Source organism: Heterodontus francisci, chromosome 12, assembly GCF_036365525.1.
Source record: "Heterodontus francisci isolate sHetFra1 chromosome 12, sHetFra1.hap1, whole genome shotgun sequence".
Taxonomy (NCBI): domain Eukaryota; kingdom Metazoa; phylum Chordata; class Chondrichthyes; order Heterodontiformes; family Heterodontidae; genus Heterodontus; species Heterodontus francisci.
In genome coordinates, this window is record NC_090382.1 from 76,701,844 (window position 1) to 76,718,181 (window position 16,338).

General features: G+C 43.2%; 1 protein-coding gene across 3 annotated transcripts in view; it reads right to left on the minus strand.

The window, feature by feature from the left end:
- slc25a48 (solute carrier family 25 member 48) overlaps positions 1 to 16,338 on the minus strand; it is a 45,310-nt gene that overhangs the window by 16,739 nt on the left and 12,233 nt on the right. The window contains exons 5-6 of one of the 3 annotated variants that reach the window (XR_010976100.1): positions 6,696 to 6,965; positions 2,237 to 2,392 (exon numbers count right to left, since the gene is read on the minus strand). The exons of 1 other annotated variant lie outside the window; for it this stretch is intronic. Coding sequence is in view for 1 of the 2 variants with exons in the window: in XM_068043679.1 (XP_067899780.1) it covers positions 6,696 to 6,965 (270 nt within the window). In the remaining variant the exon portion in view is untranslated. The remainder of the gene's footprint in view (positions 1 to 2,236; positions 2,393 to 6,695; positions 6,966 to 16,338) is intronic. One more of the 3 variants, XM_068043679.1, reaches the window with a different exon arrangement.

Below are 16,338 nucleotides of genomic sequence, written 5' to 3' on the forward strand. Positions count from 1 at the left end.
TTAATAATCCTTGTTTCTAGTTCTAGTTGACTTGAAGCTGTATATCTGTAAGCTCAAATATTCCAAAATCCTGGCTTTGAAAACAGGCCATTGCTCAATATTAAGTAAATATTGTATTTTTCAGTACATTTTACCAGTATAGCTCATTGTGGATCAGACGCTCCCTGGCAAAATGGCCTAGACTCAGTGAGCTGGATTCTATGTTTCCACCGCCGAGTACGGCAGTAGCCGTAAAAGAGGGTGGCCCGCACGTGCGGGTTTCACTCCGCGGAGACGCCGCGCTCTTATAGGCGTCGGTTCATTTACATGGCCAGGGCATACCGCACCCTCCCTCCCATGATGGCATGAAGGGGGCGGGCGAGCCGTCCCTGACAACGATGTCCGCTGCCACTGTGCAGGCACCATTTTTAAAGGGCTTAGAGCCCTAAATGACAGTTTGGAATCTTAAAGACACATTCATTTAAAAGTATCACAAATCATTAAATAAATCTTTCTGTCCCCTGTCCCACCCCCCCAATCGCCTTACATTTAATTCCTTGCCCTATAACCCCCCCAAAATACTTACCTTGACTACGTGACCTTCGCTCTCCCAAAGTTCATACACTCCAACCCTCAATCCCTTCCCACCATCCCCCGCCCCCAACCAATCCAAGAGTTTGACCCTTCTCTCCCCCTCCCACACTGAGAAAATGACCCCTTCCCCACAGGCATCGTGCCTTGTTTCCCCGAATGGGGATCCGAAGACGCGTCAGTGCCAGCCGCCAGGGTGAAGATTTCGGCGGCACATTAGGAGGCGACAGGACTTTCATTAATGCATATAAGTTAATTTATTTAAATATTTAAATTGAGATCCCATCGCCGAGTGGTGGTGTTGGGAATGCCGCCATAAGGCCTCCATCCGTCCAATGCCTATCAAGACCCTTAAGTGGCCACTTAACGGCCACTTAAGGGCCCTCGCCAGCCTCCACGGGTATTTTGCCCGTGGCAAGCGGATGTGCCAGGGACGTAAAAGGCCGCCCAGCTACAGCTGCCGGCCTTTTACGTCCCGGGGGAGGGGGCCTGGCAATTGGGCACAGGGTGCACAGGGGCACGACGGATTCCCCGGTGAGGCTGCCCGAACTTACCTCCTGTCCTGGTTCCATTGCATCCTCCTTGGTCGGCTGGGCTGCAGTCTCAGCAGTGGCCACCGCTCCCGGTGGCGCTGCTGAGAGTAAGAGCAGCCGGACCGCTGATTGGCCGGCAGCTCACTGAGGCGGGACCTCCTCCCTCAAGTGGGTGATAGTCCCGCCTTGGGCCAATTAAAGTTTGGGGATCCGTACAATACGGGACAGATTCCCAGGCTGGGCGGGACTGGGATTGGCACCGACATTTATGTCGGAGTCCGGCTCCCGTCCGCCCAGCGTAAAATTCCGGCCCATATGTCAGGCTAACAAGTCTAAAATTCCCAAGTTCACAGATATATGTTTTTCAAACACTGGAAAAATGCTTTTCTCTAGACTCCAGGGACTAGCCTGTGTTTATAATGTATAAAGAATTTCAGCCACAGCCCTGTCTACTCCTACCATCATTTATTTCCTTAAGTGTTCTTGGCTACTTTCCATCAAGGATCCTAGTTTATCACTGAATGCTTCAGTAATATGCTCAAATTTTTTTCATGAACTCAATGAACCCTTCCCCTCTGGCTACAAGAAAAAAACCATTATTTTCCACAACATAAATGTTGAAAAAAGAATTACTTAAAGCTTCTAGCATATTCTTTTCTACTCCCAGCATCTCACCTATCATATCTTTACAAGACTTTACCTGTTCTTTAACACGTTACCTATGACATTAACCAAACAGACCTCTATAATTCCTATAAGCTCTTAAACTACAATACACCTTACAATTTCTTTTTTATTTAGAATTATTTGCTTAGCAGTTTTAACTGTGTTTTATTGTTTCCAAATCTACCTTGAATATTGTAATTTAAAATTTTTCCATTTTCCCTTTCTTTTCTTCCTTTACTGAAGGTGTTGACTCCCAGTCGGGTATGATTGCATTAATGCTGGCTGCCTTCCAATACTTTGGGCATGCAGCCACCATTTACACTTGGGATTTCAGATCAGCCTTTGTCCATATCATTTATCCGACAGGTTCATTTCCAGCTCCCTTCAGTATACAATCCACACTCTCTAATGTAATTTACCATAATTTCTGCTGAACACAAAAAACAATTTTCCCTATCTCTACTTACCTCTTTTTGCCTGTTGATTATTCCTTTTATTCCTGTTATTATTATTCCTGTTGATACCCCCTTTCTTCTTTTTATATCTTTATATCTTTCCTTCGTAAGAATGAGAGAGCTCTCTTGGAACAGAAACACATTCCCTACAAAAGAAGAGATGCTCCCCTGCCAACAGAAAAAGACCTTCCATCCATAAATTGAGATACACAGCCCTCCACAAACAGACATAGATAATTTACCGACAAACCGATACCCAGGCCACCTGCAAACAGAGAAAATCAATTTGAACAGTTTTAGCCTATTTTATCATTGATGTGAGCCCACAACTCAAACCTGTTAGTAATTCTGCACAAAATGGGGTAGATCTTGACTTTGTGGGATAGTGCAAAATGAGTGATAGCAACTTGGTAGTCAGCTTTACTTCTCTCCTGATTATTATTCTCATTGTATTACATGATGTTGAAGTGAGTGAAGTGAGAAATATTTTTTCCAGCTTTCACACTTGCTCTCCTGAAAGTGCAGACCCAAGCTGATGTGTGGGCCTAGCGGCATCAGAAATTCTCTAATATTTTGCTAAAGTATGAAAACTTCTGCAACTGAGGCTAGTGTCAACAGGTTGTTGAACTATATGGGGATTATAGCCAAGCCTGATCTTAGAATCATAGAAAGAATCATAGAAAGTTTAAGGCACAGAAAGAGGTCAATTGGCCCATAGTGTATGTGCCAGCTGAAAAACGATCCATCTATTCTAATACCACCTTCCAGCATTTGGTCCGTAGCCCTGCAGATTACGGTACTTGAGGTACATATCCAGACTCCTTTTGAATGAGTTGAGGGTTTCTGCCTCAATTACCCCTTCAGGCAGTGAGTTCCAGACTCCCAACACCCTCTTGTCCTCATATAAAAACAGATTTAACTGGAAATGCACAGCAGGTCAAGTAGGTTAATACTTGAAGTGAGCTCCAATAGGCTCAATCCAAATGTTGATCTATCATTCTCTTTCGATGTTAACTTTGTTTTTATTGTAGATAAGAAGTTATTAGCAGTTTATCTTTTGTCTCCGATCCTGTCTTCATCTGCTACTCACACAAATACTCCCAGTTAAGGTCACTCGATGATGATCAGGTGTGAGAATCCTGGCTCTTTTCCCTTCCCCTGGGTCTAGGGAGGATGAGTCCAACTGCAAACACATTATTGCCAGCATAGTTGAGATCAGCTATCTTAGTCTAGACTAGGAATCAAATCTGATGCTTTCCTTGTTTGTAAAGGTCAGATGAGCTTGTCATGAAAATAATAATGTGTTTCCAACCCAAAAGAGTCATCTGCTATATGAGGATCTTAATAAAGTGGGACCCAAAGATTAAAAGAACATGTATCTTCTAGAAACCTTAAGATTGAGAATGCAAGATGTTGTCGGTTTACCATTTATATATGAAACAGAAATGGAGAACTGGCACAATGGAGTGAAGAAGACAGAGGACAAAGTCACAAAAGCAAACCATATTGTCAAAAACTATCAAATTTTACAGTTGAATATATTGCTTAATAGAATATAAAAATAAACATTAATAAATAGAGTATATGTAGTGTACAAAATTAAGGATTACCATTCAGTACTTTAAATACAAATGTACAATTAACTAATAAACAAAGGTGGTTTAAATATATATGCTATATATATATAAATATATCTATTATTTTATTCTAAATCTATGCAGTTTGTTCAATTTACATATTTTACAAAGGACTGGCTGCTGAGCTTTGGAAGGACTCATCACCCAATGTACCTCCATAGGATCACATGCAGCTATTGAAGCAGCGAACAGTAATGAACAGCTACTAAAGATTGACCCTCAAAGGATTGAAGGGAGCTCTCAATGGGAATAACCCAGAGCTGGGAGGAAGAGCGCTAATTGAATGAACTGTAGTGCCAATCTGCTACAAGCAAAATCTGGCGTCAAGAAATAGCACAGGAGGCCATTCAGCCCAACGTGCCTATGCTGGCTCTTTGAAAGAGCTATTCAGTTGGATCCACTTTCCTGCTGTTTTGTTGTCACTGTGCATTCGGGTGTTACCAGACTGCTCAGTAGCAAAGATATTTTAAATGACCTTATAAAGAAGGAAAATATCCTTCTCTAGTGATCTCTAAGTATGTGCTGGAAGTAGTGGCTGAGTATTCCTTGAATTTTTTTTGACATTATTGTGGGCATGCAGAACATTAGCAAGAGATGTCCCTGTGGAGGATCCTGCCACAGATGTGAAGTCCTGTGCAAGCTCAACAGCACAATGCAAGATCTGGATCCCAGATCCCTTGTCCATTCTGGAGCTATGATGTGCTCACCCCTCACCAGGCACCTCATCATCATCCTCCCTTTCCTCCTCTGAGGCAGTGATGGGTTTTGGGTGCGAGTCTGAGGAACTGGATATGGAGGAATCATCTGCAGTGACATCAAAGTGTGTTTTCACTAACTGGCCATCCAGGAACTCCAGATTTTTTTTTTAATAATATGACTGTTTCAGAAGAGAATCAAAAAAAATTATATATTTTCTTCAAGCACAGCAAATGCGTATAGACACAGGACATTATACGTGAGTGATTGCAAGACATTCTGGAATATTAAAGGAGGTGTACTGACCCTCATTGTGATATTATTCTTCGTAATTTATGAGTAAAAATGTATATAAAATTCTCACCCAGAAAATTGAAATGTTTAGCTTGCATTTTTTATAGCTATTATTTTGGGGAACAATATTGTTACTATCCTGCCCCTTTCAAAACTTTTTGGCATTTTAAATGCTGACACATATTCTGTCATTACTACACTTCTTAGAGTCCTGCACAATTCTCAGCACCTTAGAAATTTTATTTATGTTTCAGATCATGATACCCAAGGCCTTTTAACTGGTCTCTGCTGTGGGCAATTCTGCTTTGCTGCTAAGCAAAGGATGTTTGATATGTATGCATTAACTTAATTGAAGACCCAGTGGTATTCCACTAAAACATGATCTCTTGTGTAGTTCTTTTTCTTATTATTGTCATTCTTTGTTCTTTACCACAGCAAAACTATGAGTCATAGTTATTTTCACTAGTTGCAGTGATGAATTTAATTAACAACGTATATATAGTTGTTTTTATATTGCTGTTGTAAACTTAATTAAGTTTAGTTAATGTTTACCTGAATGTCTTAACTCACCACTGCTGGTAATCTAAAATACCATTAATTGGAAATTCAACATCAATTGCTCAGCAGTAAATGTACTTAGTTACTGCTCAGAAAATGTCTGAAGTGCTTTTACATCTATGGTGCTCTGAAGGTCTGCCTCTTCCACTCCCGAACTGAGAGGATGCACCAGCAACCTAGTTATTGGCGTCTGTTGATATTGCTCTTGAGCTGGCTGCTAAGAGGTGTGCAAGAGAGACCAATACCCATACTCTCCCACAGAAGGATACACTGCACAACCCCAAATCCAAACTGTTTTAAAGCAAATTGTTAATTACAAACTCAATCTGCAACAGCTAAGATGCTATTTGATTTCTCATTGTATAATCTACAATGGAAAAGTATATATAAACAAATGAATACCCGTAGTTTTCTAGAATTGGGTGTAAAATAGTCACCAGAAACAATCAAATATTGAGTGGGGAATTGTAATTTTATGATATGTGAGATCAGCTAAAGTGTGTCACCTGCACATGTCAACCTTGACGTTAACACCTAGGTAGTGCCTGATTTGCATCTATGAATACCTGAAAAACAGCAAAGACTGATTGCTTACAGTGAAAACACTAGACAGTGCTCAAACTGGTTATTTATAGCCCTCTTTTCACTCTTGCTTAATAAATAAATGCATAAAGATGGATTAATTCAATTACAACAATAAAAACAGGCTAGATTAGCATAGTGTCCTTTCAATGTTAATCTGTAGGTCCAAAAATGACTCAGACTGATAAGAATGAAGTTAAAATTTCCATAGGGCTTCTCCTGATCAGCAGTCATAACTTCGGTAGATGATTTGTGTAAAGAGCAAAGAAACATAGAAAACAATGTTCACTTCTGGGGCTTTTGTGGATTTTCTGCCCTAGTTATGGAGGATGATCTGGAGAATCCCTGTGGAAACTGATTGCAAAAGTCTCTCTCTTGGTCTCTTGGAAACAGCAGAAGTGAAATGAGTTTGTGTAGTCTTAATCCATTTCCGAGCAGGTATAAGTTCATCATACAAAACACCCTGTTCTTTAGTAATAACCTGGAACTCTCACTGAAAGAGACCATGAGAATGACTGGTGCTGCAAATGGAAGCAGACAGAGTAGAAGAGTTCTGTTCTGAGTTTAGTAATACACCAAGTGGTGGCTTTAGCTATGAGCTGTCAAGGGAACCAGCACCCTGCATTTTCAAATTTGTTCTCAAAGTTTTCAGTTACTAAAAAGAAAACATTACATACATTTTTATAAATTCGAAGAACTCTTACCTGCCACACCACCAGCCAGCCACACACAAAATAGATTAGGTGTTGTGCTCCCCTCGGGCGTCATCCAGTCACACAGCAACATGTAAGGAACAAAGTACAAGCAATATCCTGGAACATCTCTGAGGCACATGGCTCCGACACCTCGGTACAGTCCAACAATGCCTTCGTTTCGCAGTATTCTGCTAATGCAGTGCACTGGCCCCCTGTACAGAGGCTGATCATTCAGTGCAAGTGAGTGAATGGCACTAGCACCAACCAAGTTTAATTTAGCTGTAGAAGTGTAAAATAGATTTAGCAATTCTTGAAAGCAGTTAACATTCCAAAAAAAATCTGTTTTGTTCTAACCGCATGTGAAAAGCTGCATAACATTCCAGAATAACAAACATGACAGAAGAAAATCAAGGGGGTGTAGAAATGTTAGTGCCCATGGCAACATTCCACCAACTCTACTTATTACTATAATATGATTGAAAATATTTAACGTAAGGCTAGCCTATTAATAGGTGGCTTACTTCTGAATCAATGGGTACTCTGCTAACGTCCAGAGATGCCTTGGCAGAAAGCTTTACTGTTCAGAATGGAAAACTTACATCCATTGGTGACAGCATAATTCTTTCTACTCCTGAGTGCCAGACTCAAAGGTTCATGTGTTCATTGCAGGTTATTACTTTTTCATCACAAGTAAATAAATTGGGGAACAAGTGATAGCATGCATTTTCTGAAGGATTAATGCATGCTTAAAACTTGTGATGTAATCTGAATCTCATTCTGTGAAAGTTCGTGTCTGACCCCTTTGGGCCCATGCTTTTTCATTATTTTCACTTCTTCATTTTGAAAACTTACTCTTTTCCCTTCTATCACACTTGTAAAGTAAATGAGCTTTATTAGGCGATAGTTGATGCACCTTATTGTGTTTGGCATTCACATAGGTCACAGACCAATTGTAGCTATAGATGATTCTCTAGTCATGGAAGTGGATATCCATAAGAATAATACTTACTGGATGGCAAGCTATCAACCTGATCTACCTAAATTACATAGGCAGAAATAAAATAGGGGCCAGAAAAGACAAATTAATGAGGATGGACTCAAAACTCAAAGACAAAGGAACGGCAAAATTCGACTTCGTGGTGCCATTGGTGTCACACTATGCTTGTAGGGTGCTAGCATAGGCATGCCTTGCTTGCGTGCAAGCATGCAGAGTGGGCAGATCATGATGCCACTTAGTCTGAAATGTTGATCTGGCACCTTATCTGTCATGTTTGACCTTGCAGGATCTGTTAAAGCTCTCTCTCAAACACTCGCAGCTGAACCTGCATTATTTAACTAGTGCTATTTAAAGGGATTGGCATGTGCTTTCAGGTAAGGGGCTTTTGACTTTCTTTGGCTGCTGCAGAGTGAATGGAAGTACTGTGTTCAAGTGCTGATGGAGGAGTTCTGAAAAGGTTGGAGTCAGAAGGGAGCATTGCTGGACTTTTACATGAAGTGCAGAGGACTTTGAAGGCCTGTCAGCAGAAAGCCTGCTAGCCCTAATGAGGGCAATAGTTGCTAACTCTCTTGAACTGCAGTACAACAGGGGCATGCAGCACAGGAAATACAGAGGGGAAGCTGTGCGCAGAAGAAGGAGGAGGAAGGCTCTCAATTGAAGTCCGCACCTACCTAACGTATTCAGAGAGCACTTCTTTTACCGCCACCTCAGCCAGCAGTGACGAGGCAGCTATGGTTCTCCAAGGAGGTGGTCACTGTACTCAGAAGCTCTGAAGAAATGTATTTGACCTGAAATATTGGGCTGGATTTCCATTCTGGGGTTGGGACCCCAATGTCGGGAGAATTTCCAGATTCTGACCTTTCACCGAGTTTGTGTCAGATGCGATTTTTGAACAGATGGCCAATTAGTGACCAGCATACATGCTCGTCATCCAATTAAGGATGGCAGACGGGCTTCTGAGGCTGGAGGGTTAATATGAGGTGGGTGCTGCTGATGTAGTGATGGAGCTTTGCAGGAAGCCAGTGAGGCCTATTTGGTTGGTCTGTTTGAGGACACCAACCTGTGTGCTATCCATGCCAAAAGAGTGACCATTATGCCCAAAGACATCCAGCTGGCACGACGGATCAGATGGGAGCGTGCTTAAAACTCTCCATTTAATGACATTTTCTCCAGACTATTTTGAAGTGACACACAAACTATTTCTAAAACATTATTGGACTGCAAACTTGGCTTCTTGTGGAGGCTGGGCCTTTATTTTGTACTCTTGCCTCCAAATGGAGGCACCCTCTCAAACCTTAGAAAATTTCTACAGCTGCCAGAGTGCCACTACAGCCATAAGTCGTGGCTGCAGGTGGGGGGAGTGGGGGTGGTGTGGTTTAAAAAGCCATCTGGAGTACTGGACCCCACAGTCTGACACTGGGAAGCTGCCTCTATCCCCTGGCCTGATTCTGGCCATTGGGGAAGGTGGGGGGGACCCACTTGCTTACTGGAAAATTTCAGTCGTCGGCGAGAGAGGGGCCTTAACGGGTCCCATAATATGCCTAATTGGCAACCTGTGGCTTGCCAGCGGGAAGCTATTTCCCATCCAAACCAGCATATTCCAAATTGGTGCAGGAGCTGGAACATGCTGGCAAACCAACACGCCGGCTGGTGTCAGGAAATTGCAGGCCCGCCCTCCTCCGGTCCTGCCTCCTCGTGCAATTGAGAATTCTGCGCATTAACTCTCCTTCTCTCTCCACAGATGCTGCCTGACCTGCTGAGTATTTCCAGCAGTTTCTATTTTTATTAAAGTAAGGAAGTTGCACTGATGCAGAAAAAGAATTCATTAAAACTAAAGGTATATGTCAATTAAATTCTCCTTATACGGAGTTGTAATTTACCTTTTATATAATTAGGTAATGCAGAATTGTGTGGATTGTGATGCAGAGGGAGTAAGAGAAACGTATAAAAGTTGGTTGTTGTAATGAGTATTTGGATTCATAAAGGCTGAAGCTACTGAGCTCAGAACTACAACACATTTGAACCTCACTAACAATCATTAATTCCAGTTGTAAGTATTACCTTTTAAGTATGTTTAAGTACATGTGCTTTATATTTAATAAATCTGTGATATCTGATATTCAATGTATGAGAAGCTTATTGATTTGAGAAATTATGAATAAGAACTTACTCTCTTTCAGATCAATGAGCTTTCATCAGAACTGGAAAAAGTTGAGATGAAAGAGGTTTTAAAGCAAGTACAAAGATAGAGAAAGAGGGGAGGGAGGGAAGGAACAAAAGGAAAGGTCTGTGATAGGGTTGAGTGCTGGAGAAACTATATGACAAAAAGGACGAAGGCGCAAGGCAAAAGGAAATGGTAATTGGTCAAGTAAAGGAACAAAAGATGTTAAGAAAACGTGTACATAGGAATAGCAGAATAATCACCAACAGCTGTCTTCGGAAAAAATGGGGGAATAAGTTATGATCTGAAATTGTTGAACTGAATGTTCAATCTGAAAGACTGAAAGGTGTCTAACTGAAAGACAAGGCACTGTTTCTTAAGCTTATGTTGAGTTTTACTGGAACAGTGTAGGAGGCCAAGGACAGAGAAGTTAGGGTAGGAGAGGGGTGGAAAATTAAAATACAGGCGACTGAAAGCTTGGGGTCATGCTTGCTTGGACGTGTTCTGCAAAATGGCCACCCAATCTGCATTTGGTCTGCCCAATGTAAAGGAGACCACATCGTGAATAGCTAATACAGTATACTAAATTGAAAGAAGTACAAGTAAATTGCAGTTTCACCTGGAAGGAGTGTTTGGGGTTCTGGACAGTGGGAAGGGAGGAGATAAAAGGGCAGGTGTTGCATCTCCTGCACTTGCATGGGAAGGAGAGGGGGTGTTGGAGGTGATTGAGGAGTGGACCAGGGTGTCATGGACTGTATAGTCCCTTTGGAATGCTGAAAGTGGAGGAGATGTGTTTGGTGGTGGCATAGTGCTGGAAGTGATGGAAATGGAAGAGGATAATCTGTTGAATGTGCAGGCTGGTGTGGTAGGTGAGGGCAGAGGGAACCCTATCGTGATTCTGGGATACAGAAGGGGTGAGAGCAAAAGTCCAGGAAAGGGAACAGATACAGTTGAGGACCTTGTCAAGCAAGGTGGAGAGGAGTTCTTGGTTGAGGAAAAAGGAAGGCATATCAGAAGCACTGTTGTGGAAGGTTGCATCATTAGAACATTAGGTTGCGACAGAGAAAGAGAAACTGGCAAATTGGAATAGAGTCCTTACAGGAAGCAGGGTGGGAGGAAGTGTACTCGAGATGGCTGTGAAAGTCACAGGACTCACAGTGGATATTGGTCAATAGCCTATTCCCAGAAATAAGAAGAAAAGAAACAGGAGCTGGATTGGCCATTTGGCCCTTCGAGCCTTTGCCATCATTCAACAAGATTACGGCAGATTTTCTACCTCAAATGGAGAAAGAGAAGTCATGGAAGGGAAGGGAAGACTTGGAGATGGACTATGTGAAGGTGAGGGAAGGGTGAAAATTAGAAGCAAAGTTGATAAAATTTTCCAGTTCAAGGCTAGAGCAAGAAATGGCACCAATACAATTATCAATGTTACTGGAAATAGAGGTGAGGGAGGAGACCTGAGCAGGACTGGAACAAATAATTTTCCATTTATCTCACGAAAAGGCAAGCATAGCTAGAATCCATATGGGTTCCCGTAGCAACACCTTTTATTTGGAGGAAGTGAGTGGATTCAAAGGAGAAGTTGCTCAATGTGGGAACATGTTCAACCAGGTGGAGGAGGGTGGTGGTAGATGGACTGGTGGGGCCTCTGTTCAAGGAAGAAGCGGAGAATCCTGAGGCTGTCCCTGGTGGGGTTGGAAGTGTAGTGGGATTGGATTCATAATGAAAAGTATTTTGCTTTTTAGCAGACAACGACTTGGGGAGCAGATGGGCTCTAACATTGCCAATCAAATTTCTATTTCTGTTCAGCACAGATCAAGAGACAAAAATCAGGATTGGAAATGCTTGTTGATGGTTTTCTTTCCCAGACCACAAAGGTGCTGAAGCCAACTGCAGTACTCCCATCGGATTGAGATCAACTAAATATCCACTGAACCATTCAGGGAAGCTCTTTACATTTCTATTATTCACAGAATCACAGAATTGTTACAGCACAGAAAGAGGCCAGTCAGTCCATCGTGTCTGCACAGGCTCTCCAAGCGAGCAATTAACTTAATGCCGTTACCCTGCCTTCTCTCAAAACCCTGCACATCCCTCCTTTACAAATAACTGTCTAGTTCTCTTTTGAGTGCCTTGATTGAAACTGCCTCCACCGCACTCTCTGGTAGTGCATTCCAGATCCTAACCACTCGCTGTGTGAAAAGGTTTTCCTCATGTCTCCTTTGCTCCTTTTGGCCATCACTTTAAATCTGTGCCCTCTTGTTCTTGATCCATTCATGAGTGGGAACAGTTTTTCTCTATCTACTCTGTCCAGACCCCTCATGCTTTTGAATACCTCCATCAAATCACCTCTCAGCCTTCTCTAAGGAAAACACTGCCAACTTCTGCAATCTATCTTTGTAAACGAAGTTCCTCATCACTGGAACCATTCTCATGAATCTTTTCTGCACTCTCTCCAATGCCCTCACCTCTTTCCTTAAATGCGTCGCCCAAAGCTGAAAGCAATACTCCAGTTGAGACTGAACCAGGGTCTTATACAAGTTTAACATAACCTCCTTGCTCATGTACTCTACACCCCTATTAATAAAACCTATTATACTGTAAGCTTTATTAACCACTCTCTCAACCTGTCCTGCCACCTTCAATGATTTATGCAAATAACACCCAGGTCCCTCTGCTCCTGCACTCGCTTTAGAGTTGTACGCTTTATTTTATATTATCTCTCCATGTTCTTCCTACCAAAATGAGTCACATCACACTTCTCTGCATTGAACTTCATCTGCCACTTGTCTGCCCATTCCACCAGCTTGTCTGTGTCCTTTTGAAGTTTCACGCTATCTTCCTCACAGTTCACAATGCCTCCAAGTTTCATATCATCTGCAAATTTTGAAATTGTGTCCTGCACACCAAAGTCTAGTTCATTAATATATATATATCAGGAAGAGCAAGGATCCCAACACTGACCCCTGGGAACTCCACTACAAACCTTCTTCTAGTCTGAAAAACATCCATTAATCATTACTCTCTGTTTCCTATCAATCAGCCAATTTCATATTCATGTTGCTCCTGTCCTTTTTATTCCATGAGCTACAACTTCGGTCACAAGTCTGTTCTGCGGCACTTTTATCAAATGCCTTTTGGAATTTCATGTACACCACATCAACTGCATTATGCTCATCAACTGTTAACTCTTCAAAAAATTCCAGCAAATTAGTTAAACACAATTTTCGCCTAACAAATCCATGCTGGCTTTAATGCACATTTGTCCAAGTGGCTAGTAATTTTATCCTGAGATTTTGTTTCTACAATTTCCCCAACACCAAAGTTAAAATGACTGGCCTGTAGTTGTTAGGCTCATCTTACACCCTTTCTTGAACAAGGATGTAACATTTGCAATTTTCCAGTCCTCTGGCACCATCCCTGAGTCGAAGGAAGACTGGAAAATTATGGCCAGTACCTCTGCAATTTCCACTCTCACTTCCCTCAGTATCCTTGATGCATCTCATCCTGGTTCCTTGTTACACCAATGTGTAACTTAAGATGTGTAGCTTAAGATGATCACCTAGTTTGCTGCACTGTATCCTACATTGCAAAGGACTGTGAGAAGAGATGAAATTTCTGCTCAGTCCCCAGCAAGAACCAAGACCCAGAAAGTTTAAAGGAACTACCTGTTCTTTCAGCAAGCAGAGAAATACTGCTAACTGCTATGTTTGAGTGACTGACTGACTATCATGTGACATGCCCCTCTCCACCTGTGGTTTTAAGCTGGTGTTTCCTCTGGAGCAGAGGTGAAGCAACTGGACTCTGACATGCGCAGTCCCGAAGTGGGGGACCCTCTCGCTCTCTCTCTCTCTCTTTCCATTCCAGATTGAAAGCTTTCAAATCCTGCTTTTGACTGACCACCTTTGCATACTCTGGCTACAATCCGAAACCCCGTTGGAGGAAATCATCCGCATCGCTATCGCCAAGCGACCTACCGAGCCAGTCATCTACCATTTCAAATTAAAAGCCTCAGGACCACTGAATTCAACTGTAAGACAGCCAAAAAAACAAACTTCACAGAATGTATACCTTTTTGAATTGACTCAAACTCAACCAATCTACCTTTTCCCACTCTGTAACCTAGTTGTGTGTGTGTAAACCTCTAGTGCGTGTATGAGAGTGAAAGTTGCCGCATTGTTTATTATTTTACTAGTTTGGTTTAGGTACAATAAAGTTAACCTCTTTCTTTGTTAACTCAAGAAAACCTGTCTGATTGGTTCTTGTTATGATCCTTGCAAGTAAGTAATCAAACACCTAATGAATTGGCCAGTACATCCACTTTAAGAAAAAATTAAACCTGTTGTAGTCTAACAAGGAGAGGGGAAGAGGGAAACCCTTCGACGCCTGCTCACTTGACCGTAACAGCCTTATCCACTTTAAGTACAGCCAGCCTATCTAATACCTTCTCCTTATCAATTTTAAATCTGTTACGACCAGGTGAGAAACGGGTCTAGGGTTTCCTCTCAGCCACCAGCTGGCCTAAATGTAACAGGGTTCTAATTTTAAACACACCGTGTTTTTAGCTCCTCCTTGATGAGTACTTGTTCATTGTTTTCCAATTATAATGCAAAGAAACCAGCACATACAGGTTTTCTTAGGTTTAAAGAAGAAAGGAATAAATTTATTAAACTCAAACTCTAATTCGGATAATGCCTGGGAATACACGACGGGCCCACGTGAGCATGCATATGCGACACACACATGCAAATAGATTCAGAAAAGAGCAGAAGAAAAATAAAGTGGAAAGGTTTGAGGCAATATCTGAAGACTTTTTGTTACGGTTCTTTGAGCTCACTGTAAAGTCCTTGATTGTAGGTAGATCTTGCCATTAGTTGGCGCCCAGTATTCTTCTTAAACCTTGTTCGCTGCAGGAGACTTTTCTCTCTTGGAGTTCATGTGTCTTCAGTGGATTCAGAGGCTTGTGAGAAAGAGATGGGAGCAGACAGGAGAGATATTTTCAGTCCAGGAGCAAACAGGCTTTCTGCTCAAACTCTCTGTGGCGCGTTCAAAAATCCCTGGAACAGCTAGTTCATCATGTGAGCAGCTGGTCCAACCAGTCCTGGCCCCTGTGGATTGCATCACCCCAGCAGCCCTTGGAATGCGCTTCTCTACCCCCTCACTGTCCGGTGATCAACATCCATTGTGGGTTGAATGTGTCAGGGAATGGTCCTTTGTCTACACAAGCACCGTCTGTTGGTATGCTAATTGTTACGACCAGGTGCGAAAGCTGTCTAGGGGTCTGTTACTATCTTCACCTGGTCTTATTGTAACAGGGTTTAATTTTAAACACGCAGTGTTTTGAGCTCCCCCTTTGTGAATCCTTGTTCACAACTTTCCAATTATAAGGCAAAGAAATGAGCACAAACAAGCCGTCTGTGGTTTAAAGAAGTAAGATGAAAATTATTAAACCTTAAACTCCAATACAGTTCATGCCTAGGGATATACGACACGCCCACCCTAGCATGCACACACAATACACACATGCAAATAGGGACAGAAAAGACAAGAAAAGATAAGGTAGAACATTTTGAGGCAATATCTTGTTACAGTGCTTCGAGCTCACTGTAGTCCTTTTGTAAGTAGTCTTGCTTTTTGTTGGGGCGCAGTAGTTTTCTTAAACAAACTGATTTTTGATAATGCAGCCGGCCGCTGACATCACCAGACTGCGCCAAGCTGTGCCTATGTGCAAATGGGCTCCTGCTCGCTGCGCATGCGCTGCGTTCCAGAATGTCAGGACTGGTTGACACATACACAGATGACCGGGGGGAAGTGAGGAGAGAACATGGGGGGGGGCTTTAGAGAGTGTGGGGGGGGGGGGGAGAGAGAGAGTGGGGGGGGGAAAGAGAACGTGGAGGGGGAGAGGGAGCGTGGGGGGGAGAGAGCATGGGATGAGAGAGAGAGCGTTGGGGGAAGAGCGTAGGGGGAGAGACAGCATGGGGGGGAGAGAGTTTGGGGGGGAGAGAGCGTGGGGGGGAGAGAGCATGGGGGGGAAGAGAACATGGGGGGTGAGAGAGCATAGGTGGGGAGAGAGTGGGGGAGGAAGAGAGCAGGTGGGAGCAAGAGAGCGTGGGGATGGGCAAAGAGAGCTGGTGGGGGGGGAGAGCGCGACCGAAGACCTTGGTGGCGGCGGCTGTGCTCTGCTCCTCCTCCCCCCCGCCAGCCCGCTCGCTCACCCTCCCCCCACACCGCCCACCCGCTCGCTCTCCCTACCCCCCCCGCCCGCCCACTCGCTCTCCCTCCCCCCCGCCCGCCCGCTCGTGCTCCTCCCCACCCGCTCGCTCGCTCTCTCCGGCCATTGTTTGCTACCATGTGTTTACTTGGCCTTTGTGTGATTATTTGAGCAGCACCATCTTTAGTCCTGGCAGCTGCCTGAACATCGTGGTCTCTGACGTTTCAGTGGCACAGGCTGCATTTGCGCATGTGCCTGTGCAGTGCTACTTGGCAGTTGCGTT